General features: G+C 46.7%; 3 protein-coding genes across 10 annotated transcripts in view; 1 reads left to right on the plus strand and 2 right to left on the minus strand.

The window, feature by feature from the left end:
* DDX24 (DEAD-box helicase 24) overlaps nt 1–12,829 on the plus strand; it is a 463,245-nt gene extending 450,416 nt beyond the window's left edge. The window contains exons 4-10 of the mRNA XM_050799044.1: nt 622–1,146; nt 2,162–2,315; nt 2,842–3,357; nt 5,566–5,641; nt 8,568–8,756; nt 10,637–10,766; nt 12,290–12,829. Of these exons, the coding sequence (XP_050655001.1) occupies nt 622–1,146; nt 2,162–2,315; nt 2,842–3,357; nt 5,566–5,641; nt 8,568–8,756; nt 10,637–10,766; nt 12,290–12,558 (1,859 nt within the window). The 3' untranslated portion in view covers nt 12,559–12,829. The remainder of the gene's footprint in view (nt 1–621; nt 1,147–2,161; nt 2,316–2,841; nt 3,358–5,565; nt 5,642–8,567; nt 8,757–10,636; nt 10,767–12,289) is intronic.
* IFI27 (interferon alpha inducible protein 27) overlaps nt 1–18,731 on the minus strand; it is a 420,724-nt gene that overhangs the window by 68,202 nt on the left and 333,791 nt on the right. The window contains exon 1 of one of the 8 annotated variants that reach the window (XM_050799196.1): nt 1,832–1,841. The exons of the other annotated variants lie outside the window; for them this stretch is intronic. The gene's annotated coding sequence lies outside the window, so the exon portion shown is untranslated. Of the gene's footprint in view, nt 1–1,831; nt 1,842–18,731 lie in introns of those variants that run through there. 8 annotated transcript variants of the gene reach the window in all.
* The window catches only part of OTUB2 (OTU deubiquitinase, ubiquitin aldehyde binding 2), a 98,024-nt gene continuing 94,126 nt past the window's right edge, over nt 14,834–18,731 (minus strand). Inside the window, exon 7 of the mRNA XM_050799207.1 lies at nt 14,834–18,024. Coding sequence (XP_050655164.1) covers nt 17,818–18,024 — 207 coding nt within the window. The 3' untranslated portion in view covers nt 14,834–17,817. The remainder of the gene's footprint in view (nt 18,025–18,731) is intronic.

Genomic DNA, 18,731 nt, shown 5'->3' on the forward strand with positions numbered 1-18,731 from the left:
TCCTTTGCAAATTGTGAAAATTTTTGGAGATCTATAATAATGGTTTCTCCCTTGAGAAAGCATTTATTGGCTTCTGCCTAGGGCATTATCACTTTGGAACTTTAAATTCTCAGCCTGAGTTGTTTTGTTTTAACCACCCAGATGATTTGGACTCTGTGTACATTCAAAGACCAGTTTGAAAATGTTCAGACATAGACAAAAGTTTTATATTTACGTTTTCTGAAAACTTGAGAAAATTTTCTTTTATTCCCTCCTTTCTCACCGAAGGAAAGTCTTGGGAAAGTGTTGTGTAGATTACTGCTTCCCACTCCTCACAAAAACAACACATACACCCAAAACTTGCCCTTTATCTCTTTATTTTTTCATTTCTTGGACATTTGTAATTCATTACTGGTGACCTAAGACCTCAGTGCTAGCCTGTCATACTTTTTTTCCTCAGTTTCTAATTTACTTGTGCCTTCTGGTTCCATCTGGGAAAATCTGTGTAGAGTGGAGGAGCTTTGGGTCAGTCAGGGTGGCACTTGGCTACCTTATTCTGTGCAAAAGAATGAATTCCAGACTAAAGTATGTTCATCTGTTGATTCACACTGTTTTTATTTTGTTTTGTTTTTTACTTTTAAGGAAGTGGGAAAACTCTTGCCTTTGCCATCCCAGTGATTCATGCAGTATTGCAGTGGCAGAAGAGGAATGCTGCCCCTCCTCCAAGTAACACTGACGCATCACCTGGAGAGACCAGAACTGAGGCTGGAGCTGAGACTGGATCACCAGGCAAGGCTGAAGCTGAGTCTGGAGCATTGCCTGATGATACTATAATTGAGAGTGAAGCACTGCCCAGTGATACTGCAGCTGAGGCCAGAGCCAAGACTGGAGGCACTGGCTCAGACCAGGCATTGCTCTTTGGTGACGATGATGCTGGTGAAGGGCCTTCTTCCCTGATCAGGGAGAAGCCTGTTCCCAAACAGAATGAGAATGAGGAGGAAAATCTTGATAAAGAGCAGATTGGAAATCTAAAACAAGAGTTGGATGACAAAAGCGCCACCTGTAAGGCATATCCAAAGCGTCCTCTGCTTGGACTGGTTCTGACTCCCACTCGAGAGCTGGCTGTCCAGGTCAAACAGCACATTGATGCTGTGGCCAGGTTTACAGGTGAGGTTTAGTTCCATTTAATAAATCCTTTCTAGGCAAATCCCAAATGCTCATTGGTAAAGATGAATGAGCTGTGGCTCCTGCCCTCTAGGGTAAGCCATTCTCATCTGTGAGCCAGACAATTAAGCCCTAGAGAAAATTGATTGAGTGACATTTTTTCAGTTCCCTCAAGGATAATACATAGTTGGTGCCATTGTAGATGCATAGGAAATTTATTGGATACAGTAGATGCTCAGGGCAGGGATTAGCAAACTGTCTGGTTTTGTAAATAAAGTTTTACTGGAATACACCCACACCTATTTGGTTTTATATTGTCTATGGTTAGTTTTGTACTACAAAGGTGAAGTTGAATAGAGTTAATAGTTGTGACGGAGACCATCTGGCCTATGAGGCCAGTAATGTTTACTAGTGACCCTTTCAGAAAAAGTTGGCTGATCCCTGCTATAAGCAGTTAGGATTTAATTCTCTCAGGGAATTCACTCGGGGAAGGTCTTCACTCTGGGAATTTTAATTTTATAATAGAAGCAGTTAATTACCAAATTGTTACTATTGCTAAGCCCTTTACCTGCATGATACTATGAGAACTTCTCCATCAGAGAAGAAAACAACAGGGCATTAGAGGACCTTTCAGAATAATTCTAATTGAGGGAAATAAGAGAGGTATAGCACAGCTGCAGCTCATATTCCCCCCAGCATTATGGTGCACCAGTGCTCAGTTTTCCCAGAGCTTTGGAGGTAAGCATACCTGGTTTCAAATTCATCCTCTTTGGTGTGGTTGGAGGGGAGGGAGCAGGAAAGAAATGAGGTTGAAGAAGTAGGGCCCAGATCACAGAAGACTTAGTAAGCCCTGTAGGAGTGGCACCAACAGTCTGGCCAGGCCTGCTCTTTTAGCAATGCTCTAGAGCATTACACTGTGCTGATGACTGTCTCTGGTAATCTGGGGTGCCTGTGTCAGCCATGTAAGAAAATGATCACCCAGATTGAATGAGTGTCCCTTATGTTTTCTGTCCCATAGGAATTAAAACTGCTATTTTGGTTGGTGGAATGTCCACGCAGAAACAGCAGAGGATGCTGAGCCGTCGTCCTGAGATTGTGGTTGCCACTCCAGGCCGGCTGTGGGAATTAATTAAAGAAAAGCATTATCATTTGAGGAACCTTCGGCAGCTCAGGTAATAGATGGTACTTCTCTTTTCCCCCTCACTGCGTTTTCTGAAATGAGCTTCAGGTGACATGGTGTGGGCAATGCCTTCTTCCCATTGCAGAATGCCATGGTGTGGTATCATCCAGACCCTGGCCTTTAGAAAGCCAAGAGTGCATGAGGGAGAGTAGTTGAGGCCCCGATGTGGTGGTGGTAGTGGGGTGTGTGTGTGTGTGTGTGTGTGTGTGTGTGTGTGTGTGATGAGAGTAGGATGTGCTGTAGATGATTCCTCTTAACCTGCTACAGAGTTGAGGCCCCGATGTGGTGGTGGTAGTGGGTGTGTGTGTGTGTGTGTGTGTGTGTGTGTGTGTGATGAGAGTAGGATGTGCTGTAGATTATTCCTCTTAACCTGCTACTGACTGTGTGTGGGTGTGGGTGTGGGTGTGGGTGTGGGTGTGGGTGTGGGTGTGGGTGTGTGTGATGAGAGTAGGATGTGCTGTAGATGATTCCTCTTAACCTGCTACTGACTGATGATATGGGTCTCTCTGGATCTGCAGGTGCCTGGTGGTGGATGAGGCTGACCGGATGGTTGAGAAAGGTCATTTTGCTGAGCTCTCACAGCTGCTAGAGATGCTCAATGACTCCCAATACAACCCAAAGAGACAAACGCTTGTTTTTTCTGCCACGCTCACCCTGGTGCATCAGGCGCCTGCTCGAATCCTTCATAAGAAGCACACCAAGAAAATGGACAAAACAGCCAAACTTGACCTTCTTATGCAGAAAATTGGCATGAGGGGCAAGCCCAAGGTCATTGACCTCACAAGGAATGAGGCCACGGTGGAGACGCTAACAGAGACCAAGATCCATTGTGAGACTGATGAGAAAGACTTCTACTTGTACTACTTCCTGATGCAGTATCCAGGCCGCAGCTTAGTGTTTGCCAACAGCATCTCCTGCATCAAACGCCTCTCTGGGCTGCTTAAAGTCCTTGATATCATGCCCTTGACCCTACATGCCTGTATGCACCAGAAGCAGAGGCTCAGAAACCTGGAGCAGTTTGCCCGTCTGGAAGAGTAAGTTAGGACTGTCCCCAGAGGCTTAACCTCTAGTTAGTTACTGGGGTAAAAGGGGTCAGGATGGTGGGGAAATGGTAGAAAAGCCACCTTCTGTCATAGGGGCCTTATCTCAGTAGTAGGTAGCCTTTTTTTTTTTTTTTTTTTGCACAGCATTTGGCAAGGTTACTCTTTTAGTGGATTTGGTTGCTGTTAAATGCCACACAGAAGCTTCAATACTAATGAATATGGGTGACAATACATAATATTGAATATATAGACAATAGATTAGGTCCTATGCTGGCACTTTAGATTCAGAATCACATTCAGTTACTCTCCTAACATCCTTAAGAGGAAGCAGAATAGATTCATGGTTAAGAGCACAGATCCTGGAACCAGAATGCCTGAAATCAAATCCTAGCTGTGTCACTCCTTAGGTGGTCAAGTTATTTAACTTCTCTGTAATTTAATTTTCTCATTTTTGGGATAATAATAGAACCCATTATAGGGTTGTTATGAGGATTAAGTGATTGTAAATTCATGCGTGTAAAGTATTTAGAACAGTCTCTAGCATATAGTATATGTATATTGCTAAATGTTAGCTTTAATAATTTTTTCTTCTATTACTACTTATTACCATTATCACTATTCTCATTTATAGATGAAGAAATGAGGTCTAGAAAAGCCGATCAGTCTGCCCAAGGTTTCTCTGCCTGGAAGTGGTAGAACTAGGCCTTAGACAAGCCTGTTGGACCTCAGAGCCCATGCTGTGTCTTATTCCTGATGTCTTTGTCCATCTGCCTTTGGACCAGGCTGATGCTCAGGGAATGGGGTCCAGATTGTCAAGATGAGGGCCTGGGAAGTTGAGGCAGACTATAAAGTGTCCTTTGCTAGTGTTTTGTCAGGTCACAGGGTAGTTTTTAGAACAAGTGTTTGATTTACTTGTTTTAAAAAATTGGTAAGTAGTATCAGTGGTTTACTGAGATTAGCTTAGAACAAGGCTTGGCAAACTATAGCCCTCGTGCCAAATCTTCCTTGCTGCCTTTTTTTTTTCCTTTTTGAGATGGGGTCTTGCTGTGTTGCCCAGGTTAGACTTGAACTCACGGGCTCAAACAATCCCACCTTAGCATCCTAAGTAGCTAGGACTACCAATGAATGCCATCACACCTGGCTGCCGCCTGTTTTTTAGTAGATGTTTTACTGGAACACAGCAAAACCCATTTATGTATTGTCAGTATCTGCTTTTGCGACAGAGTTGAATAGTTGCCATGGAGACTATGTTTTTCACAAAGCTGGAAATGCTCTCTGGCTCTTTACAGAAAAAGTTTGCTGATCTTGACCCAGAGCAGTAGTTTAATGTTTTACAAACTAGGATTTGCATTGCGTTTCCCGGCCTCAGCTCAGAAATGCAGGGAGTGAGGATCCTGAAGGGCCAGAATCTTATGTTTTGAAGCACCTCAAGTACTTTTGACTTTCCATGAACCACACATTGAGAAACATCATCCAACACATTTATCAAGTGATTACAATGAACCAGATGTTGTTTCTATGTGGTGGTTATACAGCAGTGAGTAATGCAAAGTCCTTGCTCTCATGGAGCTTACATTCTAGTAGAGGGAGATAATAAATTGCAAAGTAAGTCCACAGTGTACCAAGTGATCCTAAGAAGTAAGTCGAGCAAGGGTTGGAGAAAAGAGATTGGGTATGTGTGGTCAGGGAGGCTTCTCTGATGAAGTGAAAATTGAGCAGAGAGCTGAAGAAAGTAATAAAGTGAGTCATATGGATATTTGAGGCAAGACCCTTTAAGGCCTAAGGAGTAGCAAGTGCAAAGGCTTGGAGGTGAGAGCATGCTTGGTTTGTTTGGGGAAGAACAAGGAAGTCTGTGCCATTGGGAGGAAGTGGGTGATAGGATAGGAGGTCACTGACCCAGAATATGTATGGCCTCATTTAACTCACTGGAGGGAGTTTTTTTTATCATTGCAGAGTATGGCATGTTAGTTGGGGTCAGTGAGTCCCAAATTTGGATCCAGACTCCACAACTGAATAGCCATGTACATACCTTGGGAAGTTAATCTCTAAGAGCCTCAGTTTTTTTGCAAAAGGGTATAGAAGTGATATCTTACAGAGTATTGGTAAGGACTGTAATGTTTAGGATGCTCAGCAGTTGGTAAGAATTTGATTAAAGATAGCTGTTAGTTATTATTAATAAGCTTTCTCTCTCTACCCCAGCTGTGTTCTCTTGGCAACAGATGTGGCAGCTCGGGGTCTGGATATTCCTAAAGTCCAGCATGTCATCCATTACCAGGTAGGGGCATCTGAAAATGTATAGGCATCTGCCTGCATTGAATCGGGAAATTTTAAGGCAAAGGTTGGGGGAGGGAGGAGGAATTGTTGGTTCCAAGGCTCTTGCATCAGAGAATACCAGCCCACTACTCCCACTTTTGGAACACTGCTGAGATTTGGTCTCCAGAAAACTTTGCTTTGTCTGATGTCAAGCAACCCTTCTCTCCAAGCTACTTGATATTGTCAGGTTAGAGTCTTAGTTTTTTCTGTGAAATGGGCATAAGTTAAGCTTGTAATTGGTTACCCTGATGTAGAGAAGTATGAATAGAAGAGTGTGGTAGTTTAGATCTCTCTGGGCTCAAATCCCAGCTGTGTAACCTTGAACAAGTCATGTAATCTCTCTGTATCTCAGTTTTCTCATGTGTTAAATGGCAGTGAGTACCTGCTGCTTAGGGTTCTTATTGAGGTAAAATAAGTTACTGAGTATAAAGAGCTTAAGAAGCCACCTGGCACATTGTAAGCACTTACTCATGTTAACTGCCATTGATAGTAGCAGTAATATTAGTTTGTGCATCTAGTGAATATCAGCATAAAGCTGTGGTTAGGAGTATGGGCACCGGAACCAGCCTGCCAGGCTTTGAATCCCCAGTCTGCTGCTTCATAGTTGGTTAGCGTTAGGCAAGTTATTTAGTACCTCTGGTTTCAGTGTCATCGTTTGTAAACTGGAAGTAACAATGCTAGCTATCCCATAGGGTTATCCTGAGAATTAAATTGAGCTGATGCTCATGAAGCCAGTAGCACAGTGTAAGTACTCAATAAATGGTAGCTGTTATGGCATTATTATTTTTTCTCTTTAATTCCTCTTTGTGCTTTTAAAAATCTTTTAGGCTGCTGTTTCAGTGAAACAACAAACTCAAAGTGCTTTTTCCCATTCTCTCACTTCACAACAACAATCAACACAGAAGACTTCTGTAACCAAACGTGTGGGCATTTTTCACCATATATCAAGCTGCAGCCTCCAGCTGGGTGTCCTCTTATTTAGTTTCATTTTCTGATGCTGTCTTCCTGGAGATGGCCTCAGATCCCACAAGATGTCCCTCCTCCCCGTGACCAGTCTATAAGTTGGGGCCTCTGGAACTTCTGACCAACCAGCCTCAAGTTGGGGTTCCCTTGACCCCCCTCTTTGGGTTCAATTAATTTGCTACAGCAGCTCTCAGAACTAAAACACATTACCAGTTTATTATAGAGGATATTAGAGGCCGGGCACGGTGGCTCAGGCCTGTAATCCCAGCACTTTGGGAGGCCGAGACGGGCGGATCACGAGGTCAGGAGATCAAGACCATCCTGGCTAACACGGTGAAACCCCGTCTCTACTAAAAAAAAAAATACAAAAAACTAGCCGGGCGAGGTGGCGGGCGCCTGTAGTCCCAGCTACTCGGGAGGCTGAGGCAGGAGAATGGCGTGAACCCGGGAGGCGGAGCTTGCAGTGAGCTGAGATCCGGCCACTGCACTCCAGCCTGGGCGACAGAGTGAGACTCTGTCTCAAAAAAAAAAAAAAAAAAAAGAAAGAAAGAATATAGATGGGGAGATGTATAGGCTGAGGTATAGGGGAAGGAGCATGGAGTTGCCATGCCCCTCCTGGGTACACCACCCTCCAGGAATGTCCACATATTCAGCTTATTCAAAAGTTCTCCAAACTCTGTCCTTTTGGGATATTTATGGAGACTTCATTGGGTAAGATGATTAATTAAACCATTGGCCTTTGGGTAGTAGCACTGAAAGTCCCAACCTTCTAATCCCGGCCTTTCTGGTGACCAGCCCCCATCCTGAAACTACCTAGGGGGCTATCAGCCATCAGTCAATAGTTTGTCATTAGCTTACAAAAAGACATTACTTTTGAGATTCCTTTGCCAGGAAACAGGATGAAGAGCAAAAACATATTTCACTGTATCACAGGTGCTAATTTTGGTTTAGCAAATCTCTGTAGTCTTCCCTTTTTTGGGGAAGGAGTTGGGTCAACCTTTGTGGAGTCAAGATGAATCAAATACAGTCCCAGCCCCTAAGAAGTATTGGATCCAGCAGAGGAGGTGAGATGACCACAGCCATAATTTAAGGCAGAAGGTATTAGAAAATTACCAAATACAGTGGAAGAGAGGTAACTTCTAGTTTGGGAGGTTGGAAAGTACTTTTTAAAAGATGCCTGGCATTTAAGGGTGGAGAGGATTTGGACATGTAGAGGCATTAAAGGAAGGAGCAAAGAAATGGGCAGTGTTCAGGGGCACTTGGCTCAGAGTGAAAAGAGGGGATGTGTTGGGAAAGGAATAGTTGCTGAGGCTGGAGGGGTAAGTTGGAGGCAAGTCACTAAAGGCCCTGAGTGTCAGGTTGAAGAGTTGGGCCTTTATCCTATAAGTAAAGAATGGCAAATCTCATTTCTAGAGCTCTTATGAACAGTTCATAGTGGCTGCTTAAAGTACTATATTGAAAAGGATACCTAGTTGTTATCTGGGCCCAGTGGAGAAGACTGTTATGCTTGATTAATGGTGTGTGCCGGGGCTCAGTGGGTGTGTCAGCAACCATGCCACATTATCTATGGATAATATATATATAGGAGTAGAGACCATGTAACCCAGGGATTAACATGGTTTGTGGAGCTGGGCTGCTTAAATCCTGGATAAGAAGTGACTGCTGTGGTCTGGCTACATGGTCTTGAGGACCTGAACTAGGTTGAGGGGCATGGGAGGGGAGAGCCTACACAGTGAATGGGCTAAACCTGGGAACATTTTGAATGTGGGACTAAGAGAGGAGGGCTAGGTTGCTCTACAATGCTGCAGAAGTTTCTACCTGCCTGGCTGGGAGGTAGGAGGGTCCGGTTTGGAGATGTGGCCCTGAGGAGAGGACCAGTGTTTGGCAGTGGCCATGTATTGATCTCCCAGTTCTTCCTGTGGCAGGTCCCACGTACCTCGGAGATTTATGTCCACCGAAGTGGTCGAACTGCTCGAGCTGCCAATGAAGGTCTCAGCCTGATGCTCATTGGGCCTGAGGATGTGATCAACTTTAAGAAGATTTACAAAACCCTCAAGAAAGATGAGGACATCCCGCTATTCCCTGTGCAGACAAAATACATGGACGTGGTCAAGGTAGAAAGCAAAGTTAAAACCCCAGTGTTAATGAAGGGATTGGGCTGCTCCCTTGCAGAGCACCTTGCTGTGGGACTCTGGCAGCAAAACCCTTGAAAACTAAGGAATGGTTCTGCCAACAGCTGAACAAGGAGACTTGTAGAAAGGATTGAGAGCAACATACCTGGGAAAAGAGAGAAAAGGGGAGTGACTGAAGGTGTGAGGCATTTTCTCCCTGAACCATTTCTTCCTTGTCTGGCCCTGAAGTCCCCCCTGCTCACCGGACAGTGCAGTGGTCATGGCTGCCTGGATATCCTGTCAGAGGGTTGTAGACAGTGTGGTTAGCATTTCTTGCTGAGGCAGATGCTACAGGTTTGGCACATCCCTGGAGCAGGTTCCAGTAAAGTCTGTCTTTTGGGTTTTAACTCAGCAAGTATTCCCCAAGTAGGTGCTGCTTACCGTGGGACACTGTATTAGTGACCAAAGTGGGGTGAGTTCTCCTTCTCAGAGGTTTGCCAGCTGTGAATAAAGTTCAGGTACAATGGAGCAGTGTGGAATTACTGGGCATATGGTTACATTGGGAGGAGAAGCGGTTCTGTCCCAGCTTCCTGCTGGCAAAGATGTGGAAGGGTACAGAGGAGGTGGAATTCCAGGAATTGAGGGAGCAAAAGCATGGCACAGTTCAAGGAATGTTGGCTTCTCTGGCTCAAAAGGAATATTAGCTATTTGGGGAAATAGGGTGGAGATAAGGCTGGAAAAGTGGAAATCAGAGAGAATTCCCATTAGTAAGGAGGAATAGGAGCCACCCAGGCTTCCCGTGATTCCTTTGATCACATCACAAGATCCTTCTCATTTTGCCTCTGCAGTGCAGCCCCAAAACCCCCTAGAGGGAGAGTTGAAATGTTTTATCTTAGCTCAGCTGTGGAAGCGAGCTGTGGCATCTGTGTAAAGAGTTCACTTGGGTTACCTATAGGTTGGCAGTCGAACCAGTAAGGGTTTTCAAAGGATGTGGCTGTTGAGGTTGATTGTTGGAAAAGCTGTCGGTTGTGTTTAGATGTGTACACACAGACGGGTAATGGTTGCCCACTGGGTTTTTATCAGGAAACAAAACAAATGCGTTTCAATAGGAACTGAACTGCATCTCACCACTGATCTCAAGAGCTTTTTATTTATTTATGTGTTTATTTATTATTATTATTATTATTATTTGAGACAGAGCTTCACTCATGTTGCCCAGGCTGGAGTGCAATGGCACAATCTCGGCTCACCACAACCTTCGCCTCCCAAGTTCAAGCGATTCTCCTGCCTCAGCCTCCCGAGTAGCTGGGATTACAGGCATGTGCCACCATGCCAAGCTAATTTTGTATTTTTTTTGTATTTTTAGTAGAGATGGGGTTTCTCCATGTTGGTCAGGCTGGTCTCAAACTCCTGACCTCAGGTGATCTGCCCGCCTTGGCCTCCCAAAGTGCTGGGATTACAGGTGTGAGCCACCATGCCTGGCTCAAGAGCTTTTTAAAAACACTACTTGCTGGGCATGGTGGCTCACGCCTGTAATCCCAGCACTTTGGGAGGCTGAGGTGGAAAGATCACTTGAGCCCAGGAGTTCAAGACCAGCCTAGACAACACAGTGAGACCCTGTCTTTACAAAAAATAAAAATAAAAAAATTAAAAGAAAATAGCTAGGCATGGTGGTGCCTCCCAGCTGCTTGGGAGGCTGAGGTGGGAGATCGCTTGATCCAAGGAGGTTGAGGCTGCAGTGAGCCATGATCGTGCCACTGCTCTCCAGCCTGGGCAGCAGAGTGATACCTGCCTTAAACACACAAACACAACTCAAGTGAGACTTTGCTTCCCAGAGGCCTGAACTCTGTTTCAGGTGAATATTTTCTGTTACTTCCCCCCAGGAGCGAATCCGTTTAGCTCGACAGATTGAGAAATCTGAGTATCGGAACTTCCAGGCTTGCCTGCACAACTCTTGGATTGAGCAGGCAGCAGCTGCCCTGGAGATTGAGCTGGAAGAAGACATGTATAAGGGTAAGCCCTTGGGCGGGATGGAAATTAAGGAAGTTGAAATCTCTCTTTAACTTTTGCCTTGTTGGAACCATCTCTACTACTGTGGATCTTGTCAGAATCAGCAAGACGTCCTTCCCCCTCTTTGCTAACAGGCCCTAGTCCCAGATGAGCCTACTGGCCTCTGTCAGTCTTTGTTTCCTCTGTCTCTGTCTTGTGCCCTTAGCTGCCTCCTCTTACATGGACAGGCAGTGGAGTACAGTGAGGAAGGGAGCAGGCTTTCTGGCCAGGCTGCCTGTGTTAGAATGCCGGCTCATTGCCTTAACTATGTTACTGAGTCAAGTTATTTAACCTCTGTTGTGTCTCAGTTTTCTCCGCCATAAAATGGAAGTAGTCAACTACCTACTTCATGGGATTGTTGTGAAGACTGATTGAGTTAAAAAATGTTAAGTGCTTGTGGTATTGCCTGGCAAATAGAAAGTATTACATTTTAAGTTACTTGTCATTATGGTTCCTACTACACCTGCCTTCCAAGCTGACAAAGCACTTCCATGCCATTATCTCATTTGATCTTCTCCAATCTCATGACATGAACACAGCAGGAATTACTCTCCTTTTACATATGGGAACTAGATACTCACAGCAGAGGCACTTTTTGCAGGGCAACAGCTCTGTCACAAGGCATTTCCTGAGCTGCTACTCTGTATGTGACCAGAGGCTGAGGCTTCAGGGATGAGTCTGCTCGGTCCCTGCTCGAGAAAGCTCCTGAGTCTTAAGAAGTGGTAGAACCAAATCTAGAACTGCATGCTCCTTCCACACCACCAGGGATGCGGCTCAGCAGAGATGTTGACACCTCGGTGCCCAAGTCAGCAAATTCAGAGACAGACTAACTGCTGTCTGCTCAGCATGGAAGCCAGGAGCCAAACCAGTGGGCTTGATGACAGTGAGCTGGTCCTCCTGGTGGCTCAGGGTTGGGGCTTGGGCCCGGCTTCCCTTCCTAAAGACAGGCTGAGGTGGAACCCTTTGGCTCTTCCAGCCTCTCCATGTGCAGTCACAGCACTGGTGGCAAGGCACAGGACAGCTGGGCTACAAGGAAGCATTCAGTGTCTCCTGGGGGGCGGGGGGCAGTGGGTGGTTGTAGTTGTGAAGTCACCAAACCCTAGGTGGGCAGTAAGTGGGTGGGTCATAGGAAGAAAAGTGATCTTCAGTCAGGAGACTTGGGTTCTGGGCTCTGTCTGATGGCTGGCTCTGTGATGTGAGCCAGGTGACTTCTCTAAGCCTGAATTGCCTCATCTATAAACATAATTCCAGCCTTGGAGGATTTTTATGAAGTAAAAGGACAGAGCGGTCCTGCGTATCCCCCGCAAATGGTTAGATGTTATCCATTTACAGCCCCTGCCAAGCCACCACTGGCTTCTTCAGAGAACTTTTGAACCCTGCCTCCCTAAAGTAGTTCTAAAACATTTTTCATTGTGTTATCCATCAAGGGAAACAAAATGTTTCTACAAACCATAGTAAATAGGATCTTTTTTGTATTGTGTTTCAAGGAGGAAAAGCTGACCAGCAAGAAGAGCGTCGGAGACAAAAGCAGATGAAGGTTCTGAAGAAGGAGCTGCGCCACCTGCTCTCCCAGCCGCTGTTTACGGAGAGCCAGAAAACCAAGTATCCCACTCAGTCTGGCAAGCCGCCCCTGCTTGTGTCTGCCCCAAGTAAGAGCGAGTCTGCTTTAAGCTGTCTCTCCAAGCAGCAGAAGAAGACAAAGAAGCCAAAGGAGCCGCAGCCGGAACAGCCACAGCCAAGTACAAGTGCAAATTAACTGCCCTGGTCAAGTGTGTTAGTGACTGCACATTGCTCTCTGTTCTCTGGCTATTTGCAAAACCTCTCCCACCCTTGTGTTTCACTCCACCATCAACCCCAGGTAAAAATGTCTCCCTCTCTTCTACTCACACCCATAGCGGGAGAGACCTCATGCAGATTTGCATTGTTTTGGAGTAAGAATTCTATGCAGCAGCTTAATTTTTCTGTATTGCAGTGTTTATAGGCTTCTTGTGTGTTCAACTTGATTTCATAAATTAAAAACAATGGTCGGAGCCATTGTGTCATCCTGAATTTTTTTTTTTTTTTTTTTTTTTTTTTTTTAGCTAGAAGATGGTTGGGGGCATGGTGTCGTTTGTTTCATTATTAATTTGATGATTCTCCTGGGCCAGCACAGTGCTAAGCCCTTGAAAAGACAGGAATAGTGTCAGGCCTCTGGCTGCAGGCCAAGATCGGACAGTGTGGATGGAGCAAGAGGCTGGAATGTTCAAGAGGCACATGTTCCTGCTTTACCCAGAGCAGCACCCTAATAGCTCCTTAGTTCTCTCCCACACTCTTGGCTATTGTCTGAGCCACTGTGGGAGGTGGGCAGGGATGAGGTTGCTGTCTTCAGGCTTCCCTCACATCACAGAGTCAACAGTAACAGTCACAGGTCTGACGTGTGAAGCCCTCAGGATCTAGCCCCAGCCTTGTCTCCACTCCACTCCTCTGTGACAGAGCAGGCTCCTGCCCACAGTTCCATGCACCCCTTCTCTTGTCCTGAGCCTTTGTGCAGAATAGGCTTTTCCATCGGTCTGGATTGCCTTTTGGTCTTCTCCATCCCAGAGCACTGCTATGGATCCTCTAGTCCTGAGCCTCTAAGTGGGGGCAGTGCTTCTCCTGGGGCTCCCTTAGTATCCCATGCTTACCCTCTTCATAGCACTTACCGTGCTGTGTTCCCTTAGCTGAGCTCCTTGGGAGAAGAGGAACTCAAGGCTTGGTCAGCCTGGTATAAATGTGTGCCCAGAGAACTAGGGACTTCCTGGTGCTGCCCCAGCTTTGTCTGCATCAGTGTAGGTGAGTATCCACAACTCCCACAACCATGGGAGAAGCACCGATTTCTGCATAACTGTCTGGCTTCCAAACAAGTATTTATCGGGGCACAATACAATACAGCTGTTTAGTTCAAGGGGTGCTAGGGAATTGAAGAGGATACACAAATGGACCAAGATACCCCAAGATCTAAGTAGCTCGCCTCTCTCGCCTCATGGTTGGCACTTTTATCTAATTAGCATTTAGTCTTGAAGGTCCTGAGAAATAATTTTTTTTTTTGGAGACAGGGTCTTGCTCTGTTGCCCAGGTTGGAGTGCAGTGGCACAGTCACAGCTCACTGCAACCTCACACTCCTGGGCCCAGGCAATCCTCCTGCCTCAGCCTCCCAAGTAGCTGAGACTACAGGCACACACCACCATACCTGGCTGATTTTTTTTTTTTTTTTTGTAGAGGTGGGGTCTCACTATGTTGCTTAGGCTGGTCTCAAAACTCCTGCCCTCAAGTGATCCTCCTGCCTCAGCATCCCAAAGTGCTGGGATTACAGGTGTGAGCTACTGTGCCCATCTATAAGTCTTAATAGTGTTTTTTGTACTTGAGCATATAGACACCCAGTGATTGAGACTTGCCCAGCGCCACACAGCAGCCAAGTGGCAGAGGTGGAATTAGTATCTTCCTTCTGGGCCCAGGACAAGTTCAGAAAACTACTTCAGTCTCAGAAGTGTTGCCAAGGAGTGACCTCCCATCCCCCAGTGTCACCAGTGACCTGGATAGGAGGGGAAAGTGCCCCTGTCTGTGAGGTCAGCTCCTGACTGACAGCTATCAGAGAATGACAGGGAGACTCCCTTTTCCAAATGATGCAGTGGAGGTCAGTGGGGTTAGGAAGCAGGCTCAATATCCCCCAATAGTACCTGAGCCGTGGGAGTGAAGCCACTTGTCACAAGCCAAACATAGATCCCCTGATGACTGTTGGTGTCCTGCCCTAGCCTTCTAACAGCAAATTCTTTTCCTTTTTTCGGTGGAGGAGCTAATAAGTAGACAGGCTTTATAAGACAGGAGCAGCCTTCCAAGTAGTGCTACTCTCGCCTGGTAAGGTGAAGTCAATGGGCAGAGCTTCCTGAGTGTCCTGGATCTGCCATTAAACAAGGAATATCCCTCCCCAGCTAATCTACTCAACACATAAGCACCACGGAAAAGCAGAGTTCTTGGCTGCATGCCAGGAACCCAGTATTAAGCCAGGACAAAAGTAGTTATGGAAACCATTTTAATGCTAGGAGAGTGTTTTTACTTACTGCCCAGGGAAGCTGTAGGGCTTGGCCTACATCCCGCAGGGCCTGGGGCCCCTGAAAGTCACTCATTGAGTCACAGCCCCCTCCCCACTCCCATGTCTGCTCAGGGTGGCAATGCATTTGGCTCCTAGACTCTGTCTAATGGTTCCCCTGACACTCCTGCTTGGGAAGCCACAGAGTCACTGCCAAGGTGACATGCTGCCCCATCTGCAGTGCCCTGTGCTTCCTGTCGGGAAGAACAGGTTGGGGAACATCCCTTTGTAGAGCCCATACGATGAGTGTCAGGTATAATAGCTGTTTTCACACAATGAATCTCATTACATTTTAGCCAATAATCCAGTGATACATAGGTATTGTCGCCATTTCACAAACTTTGGAATTGGGGTTCAGGGAGGTGAAGTTACTTGGCCAAGATCATACAGCTAGTAAGTGGCAATGCTGAGGGTTGAACCCTGGCATTCTGGCTCCAGAGATCTCATTTGTGCTTAAAATAGAAACCCAGTCAAAAGCAGGGACTGTGCTCTTTCTGTTGCTAATTGTTCCCATTGATTTATAAAGTTTCCTTTGGAGAGAAAGTATCATAATAAACGTGCAGTTGTAAAAACAAGCTCCCAAAACAACTCTCCTTCCAGGTTTTGGTCTGGAGAGAGATGGCTCTGTGGGGTGAAGGTAGAGAATTATCCAGGAAGTGTGACTGCCAGGGTGACTGGCTGCTGTGGAAAAGCAAGGTAACATCGACAGATGACTAGATTTTAATAAGCTGCCAAAGCCTGCCACACCTTTTCATCCACTGTGTTTTCCCTTTGAGACAAATCTGAGAGGGAATGTCGGGGGAACAAGGGCAATGGTTCGGATTTGGCTGATGGTTTTTTGCAAAAAGGGGAAAAGCAGAGGGTAAGACCATGAAAGTAACTTGGCCTGCCTCTGCCAGAGCTTGAGTGTCCTGATTCTGAAGTGATAGAATAGATTCTTTCCTGGGAAGAGGGCCCCTGTGAGCTTCTGGGGGGCTCTGTGACCTGGAAGCACAGCACAGGCAAGTCTCCCAGAGGGAATTTCTCCAGCCAGTCTGCCAAACAGCTCTGCTTCTGAGGTTACCACACAAGCCACAGATACAGAGACATAGCAGCCAGTGAGGCTTCTGCTGTGCTTGAGAGCCTAGCTGGAAGGCCCAGAGCCCACCTGACAGCCCCTCAGAACAGCCAAGGTGTCATCCAGGCCATGTGTGTGTCCGTTCACACCTTTCAGTTGGGAAACAGGGATCCTCTGGAGACTTGTCTGGCAAAGATGATGCTATTTACAAATCATGTCATGTGTTCCCCCACGCTTCCAGTGTACTTCTCATAGACCATGGTGGGGTACTGAACAAATTCAGAGGTGATGGCCAAATTTACATTCCTGTGAAAAAGTGACATAATGACTTAGCCAGAGCCTTTGGATCCAAACTCCAACTGAGGGCAGCATGGAAACCAGGGGCCCTGCTTGGAACTAAAATCCCCTGACATCTAAGAGTGCTATTGGCTTTTCACGAAGGCAGAAGAGTGACACAAATCGGACATTTGTGTCAAGAGGACTCTGAGGAGTCTGCTACCCAGTCCTTGTGTAGTCAGGTTGTCAGCAGACTCACGCAGCAGCACCAATAGATTCCAATAAATCCCTGCAGAATGAAACCTGTGAGAAGGTGGCCTTCAATTAAGGAAGGACCCCAAAGGGCAATTCCACACGCTGCATTTTCCATTTCCTCCTACAGAGAAAGAGAGGTTGCTAGCAGCACCTCCGCCCAGCCAGGGTGTGGGGCCTCACTGGTGCCGCCGCGCCAGCCAGCCCACGGATGGAATCTTGAAGGTCCTGAGGCAGCAAGGTGAGGGGCTTATTTAAGGGGCATAGCCAGGTGGCCGAATGAGGACGCTGCTGGCCTGAATTCCCAGGCAGTTTCCACAGCGGAAATCTCCCCACTGCCAACTTACATGGCTTGTCTGTTCTTTCCCACCTACCCTCTGACCAGTCCATAAAGAGAGCAGAAGTGGGAAAGGGAGAAAGCAGCCAGGGGCAGCTTGCAAAGCATCTGCTCTGCTCAGCTGGGTCCACGGCTGTGCGTGCCGACACCTCTCTCCGTGAAGTACCCAGACTCCACTTCTAGGATTTGCTGGGGATGTTGGGACAGCTGCAGCTTCCTGGTCCCAGACAGAAATACACAGATTCTGCTCCAGACCCTAGTCTTGTAAGCCTCTGTCCAGGTGGGGCTGACAGCAGAACCCTGAAGTCTCATCCACCAAAAATCAGGCAGTTCTGGCCCTGAGAGAGGTAGAGGGGCCCCAACAATTTAAGCTCCTGCTAAAGGCTAAAGGCCCTTTTCTGGACTTTGGCAAAAAAAGAAAGTCTTTTTTTTTCTCGTTAAGTTAGGGGTAGGAAAATACATCCATCATGAATGTTTGAAACCACACCGCAGCCCTCACATTCAATTTGACCTCAACAGGCCATCTGCCAGAGCCCAGTCCAACAAATGACTGGACTGGACTCTGTAGGCCTGGTAAGTCACTTGCATTAAGACAGCTAACCTTGAGCTTTTCCTCCCCCGCAGAGAGGCACTGCTCCTGGTAAAGAGAAACCAGAGGCCCCATTTTTCTACAATGCAATGTCAACATAGGCAGGACCCTCCTCCAGTTGAAACAATTCCAGAGAGGGCAGGTAACCCACCCAGGCCTCACAGGGAACTGTCAGGGGCCCAGTTAGAAAGCATTTGATCCTCCATTAAAATAAATACTAAAAATACCACCAAGTTACCACAGTCCATAATGGGTAGGCCTCGTTCCAGGGGCTTTGCCCAAAAGGCTGCACATTTTCTTGCTACAGTCTAAATTGCTTAAAAAATTGAAGAGCCGGAATGTTCCATTCAGAATGCAGTCCCATTAGGTGACAGGTTCCACTGCATGGCCTAAAATTAATCAATGTTTATCGGCTGCATAAAGGATGTTGTAGTGGGATGTTTTATAGAGCAGGTAAACGGAAGGGGTGGCGGCCTCAGGGAACACGTGGTGGTTCAGGGCGGTATCCATCTCGTCCACGTACTCCACCTGCAGGGCGATGCTCAGGGCCTGGGACAATGCCGTGATCTGGATGTGGTCACACTCCGTGGCCATGGGCTCCACTTCCTGCAGGGAGCCAAAATGAAAAGAAACCAGCTTAGGAGGGAGGCCTGGCAGAGGATAAGTGAGTTCAACTCTGGCTTTCAGGGTCATGGTCACAGCCTCTGTGCTGGGACATCATCTTCACAACTTCCCATGAGTTGGGTATGGACATTCTCATGTCACACAGGAAACAGCCTCACTGAGAGGCAGCACAGCTAGAAATCGCTACAATGGCAAGAATCGAACCTGGATCTTTTCCATTCTAGACCTTGTTGTTACACCTGAGAGCAGGCTACTACTTTAGACGGCTCTGGAAAGGGGGCAGAAATTTTTCAGGTTGGGCATCAAAGAATCTTAGAGATAAAAGGCACCCTGACATCCAGGGGTGCCTTTCAAGCTTAAGTGTTTGCAGAGGCCAGGCTGGTGAGTGAGGGTGCCAGTCCGGATGCTGCAGAGACGATGGAAGAGGCAGAGGCGGTGGCAAGCAGGCGTGCGTCCCACATAGAGAGGGCAGCTGCTGCTTAGTGCCTGCTGATACTGTCCTGCACGAGCAAGGGCCTGGGGGCTGGATCTTCTGATTTGCCAACAGAAATCCAAATATTCCTATGAAAAGTGCCTAATTTTCAAATATTGGCAATTCTTTCGGGTAAATACCACGCATCATAAACACGTCAAGCAAATGTAACTCTTGGACTGTGACTCTGCGGTTTTGTAAACAGGCCAGTCCAAAT

The sequence above is a fragment of the Macaca thibetana genome, chromosome 7 (genome assembly GCF_024542745.1).
Source record: "Macaca thibetana thibetana isolate TM-01 chromosome 7, ASM2454274v1, whole genome shotgun sequence".
Taxonomy (NCBI): Eukaryota; Metazoa; Chordata; class Mammalia; order Primates; family Cercopithecidae; genus Macaca; species Macaca thibetana.